This window comes from Panthera tigris, chromosome B2 (genome assembly GCF_018350195.1).
Source record: "Panthera tigris isolate Pti1 chromosome B2, P.tigris_Pti1_mat1.1, whole genome shotgun sequence".
NCBI classification, from domain to species: Eukaryota; Metazoa; Chordata; class Mammalia; order Carnivora; family Felidae; genus Panthera; species Panthera tigris.
The window spans coordinates 1,181,717-1,185,749 of record NC_056664.1 but is presented as its reverse complement, the minus strand read 5'-3'; the positions used below and the strand labels follow the sequence as shown (position 1 = coordinate 1,185,749).

The following is a 4,033-nucleotide window of genomic DNA, read 5'->3' as shown; positions in this document are numbered from 1 at the left end:
ATATATTTACATCACTATGAACTTGTGGATTCTTACTTCTCTCAGTTCATTAGTATAGTTTCTTTTAATGCCCAACTGTCACAGAGTTGAACAGTGGTAGTCCTTTTAAACTGGCTTCTGTTTCTTTTTCATGTGTCCCTGTGATTCTTGGAGCATTTTCTTACAATTTTGGGAAGTATGTGATTCTTTCCTTAGGTAACAAAAAATGAATGATGAAGGGGAGAAATGAAAGTTATGAAGGCTACCTTATTCTACTTGGTTTTTCACATTGGCCTCATCTGGAAGTAATTCTCTTTGTGCTTATCTTGATGTTCTACTTGACGACATTGATAGGCAACCTCTTTATCATTGTCTTGTCATACCTGGACGCCCATCTCCACACTCCCATGTACTTCTTCCTCTCAAACCTCTCTTTTCTGGATCTCTGCTACACCACCAGCTCCATCCCTCAGTTGCTCGTCAATCTCTGGGGCCCAGAAAAGACCATCTCTTATGCCGGTTGCATGACTCAACTTTACTTTGCCCTCGCACTGGGAACCACAGAGTGTGTCCTCCTGGTGGTCATGTCCTATGACCGTTATGCAGCTGTCTGTAGACCCCTGCATTACACTGTGATCATGAACCCTCGTTTCTGTCACCTGTTGGCTGTGGCTTCCTGGGTCAGTGGCTTTACCAACTCAGCACTTCATTCCTCCTTTACCTTCTGGGTCCCCCTCTGTGGACATCGCCAAGTGGACCATTTCTTCTGTGAAGTTCCAACACTGCTGCGATTATCGTGTGTTGATACCCATGCTAATGAGCTGACCCTTCTGGCCACAAGCTCCATTTTTGTTCTGATACCACTCATCCTGATCCTCAGCTCATATGGTGCCATTGCTCGGGCTGTGCTGAGGATGCAGTCATCAACCGGACTTCAGAGAGTCTTTGGAACGTGTGGATCCCATCTTATGGTTGTGTCCCTCTTTTTCATTCCAATCATGTGCGTATATCTGCAGCCAACATCAGGAAGTTCTCAGGATCATGGCAAGTTCATTGCCCTCTTTTATACTGTTGTCACACCTAGCCTCAACCCTCTAATCTACACTCTCAGAAACAAAGATGTAAGAGGGGCAGTAAGGAGACTAGTGGGATGGTAGAGACCACCGCCTTCATGACCCTCATAGGACAGCAAGGCGCCTCCTCAACAAGGACTAGTCTGCATCCATCTATCATCTACTCTCCCATTTACTCACTCTGTCAGCACCAGTGGAGTGTGTGTCTCTCAGGACCACAGAGCTCTGACTCACAGATATGAATTAAACAGTCTGGCTAAATACCAATCACTCTCTCATGGAAGAAACAGCCAAGTAAAACCAAGATCAAACATATTTTTAAGTGGCACAATAAATAAAACAAAGGTATCTCATTCTTAACTGAAAATCAAGAAATGAAATTCCTATATAAAAGTGATATACTTTTTTTTTTCTAACCTGGACTATTGTCTTTTAATTTCTTGCTTTAAAGGCAGCATTTGCCATAAAATTTGTTTCTATTTTTGGTTTAACTAAAGACATACTGAAATACCTTCAATATTTTCTACAATACTGTTATTCTTTTTTGAATTAATATAGAGAAGAATATTGGTCTGTATTCTTTAATACCCTATAGCAACAGTAAGAAAATAAGTTTTATGAATTATAGCAAGAAAGTCTCTGAAGTAATGAAGTCAACATAAGCATATTGTGTTTCTTTCTCGAGGCAGTGGGAAGTGTATAGGAGGTGGAAATCACTTAAAGAGCTGTGGGATATAGCCTGTAAGGTAAGGGTCATTATAGGCCAGGGATCATTAGGAGAGGCGCTTGGGGCACATGGTTAGCCTGAGGAGCAATAAGAAATATCTGAGGCAGACAGACTTCTAGGCTCTGGAAATGACTGCATGAATCCAATGGGTATTTGAAAGAATTATCTGAAAAATATAGTAGAAAAATTTTGTGAGAAAAGATTATGGAACCCTGAGTAACATATCTATAAACATACAGGTAATATAACAACCCCAAATATTGCAAAACTATGAAGTAATTGGAGCTATCACACATTGTTTATGGAATATAAAATCATTCAATCATTTTGAAAAAAAAAGCTTATGGAAAATGTTTGTTTTCTTTTTAAGCTTCATCTAATTTGAATGTTTGAGATTAGAAAGTACATAATGAAAATCAACTTATATATTTTCCATACAAAGAAATGTATTTTTTATAAATGTAGTAGTTTTGTTACCTGTATTATTGCCAACCATCTTCTTATGAAATAAGTGTGCTGTGTACATAACACTAAACTGGCAGCTGTATTATTCAGCTAGAGCAGATGAAGGGCAATTCACTGTAAAGTAAAATCTTGAAATCTGAGTTTTGTATGGTAAACCAAATCTTATTTGTAGCTTTTGAGGCCTTTAGTTTAGATGTGATGATTCAAACCCTATTTCCCAAATTATTAAGATGAAAAATACGTCCCCAAACTTTCCCTCCATTTCCTGTGTGGCTGAAACTACACTGATTATGTTGACTTTCTCTTCTCCTTTGTATATCTGTGATACTTCCTTTATGGCCAACTAGGTATAAAGAACAATATGGTGTATATTCAGTTGTCCTTACCTACTGTCCAAGAAATGAAGAACCAAGAATCATGCATACAAATGAACTTTTAGTGAGTAACTGGGACCATATAGAGTGAACAAGAAACATAGCTTGTTTCTTCAAATCATCTTGCATTGTGGAAATCTTACTATTTAGGATGCCTCACGTAGTACTGTATTCTCTCACTGTCTAACTTAAAAACATTTTTTTAATGTTTATTTTTGAGGGAGAGAGAGCGAGAGAGAGGGAGTGAGAGAGAGAGAATGAGCAGGGGAAGGGCAGAGAGAGAGGGAGACACAGAATCCGAAGCAGATTCCAGGTTTTATGCTGTCATCTGAGAGCGCAACATAGGGCTGGAACTCGTGAACAGCAAGTTCATGACCTGAGCCGAAGTTAGACACTTAATTGAGTGGGCCACCCCTCTCACTATCTAACTTAAAAAAAAGTTTAAATTTCCCATTCTCCTTTTTTCTTGTTCTGCTATAGAACATATATTCTTCTACATGTGTTGGCTTGTTTTCAGAATGCTATATGTGATGTTGATTCCTAGCCACATTAATGTGATACTGTATTTAATTTATAATCTAAAACAAAGATCAGTTACCAAAATTATGCCAACAATTAACATAGACATTTTGTTTTGTACCTTTCAAACCACTTACATGAACCTAATGCAGTTTGATCACAGGCAGGGTGAGGGTGGTAGGTATAAGCTTTTTCTCTCTTTGTACATGAAGAAACTACAGGAAGAAAATACATGACTTGACTAAGCGTAACTTGCATCTGACAAGCGAAGAATAATGACAATAGATTTTTAGCCCTGGAGGTGCCTTTTAGGGTCACCACCATCCAAGATAGACTAGAAGCCCTGGGATCGTCCTATTGCCAACTCTAAACTTCAAACTAACTTTTGGAAAATTGGCATTTACCCAGCATACATGGATTTGGGCCACAGGTAACCTTTCTGAAGAACCAGTGATGGATCTGGCCTTCTACTGGCTGCCATTGGTGGCCAAATCCACTGACGTGCCAGCTGCTGTTTGGTCCCAGGAAATCTCTCCCCCTCAGCCAGACAGGTGTCTCCCAGTCTTTTCCTGCTTCATCTTATACTTCCTCCTGTGCAGAATACACCCTGTACACATGCCTAATTATGTCTCTGTTGTGCCTCAGCAGTACAGGATTACTAGCACAGGCACGCCATCCAGGTCATCACAGAAACTAGCTCTGGCTTATAGCAGGTGCATTCATTCTCGGTTCTTCTGTTGGCTTCGGGGTCATGTCTGCTGTATGTTTGACAAATATGGTTATGTCATGACAACATCAAGTGATTTCAAAAATAATACAAATTTCGAAGATGGCGGCTTAGGAGGACCCGGGGCTCACAGCGCGTCCGGCTGATCACTTAGATTCCACCTACACCT

At 39.9% G+C, this 4,033-nt stretch overlaps 1 protein-coding gene across 1 annotated transcript; it reads left to right on the top strand.

Annotated features, from left to right (window-relative positions):
* The first annotated feature begins 205 nt into the window (after positions 1-205).
* Positions 206-1,136, top strand: LOC102956959 (olfactory receptor 2J3-like). The gene is given in 2 exon segments (XM_015539179.2): positions 206-222; positions 224-1,136. Coding segments are annotated over 2 exon segments (930 nt in total).
* The last annotated feature ends 2,897 nt before the right edge of the window (positions 1,137-4,033 follow it).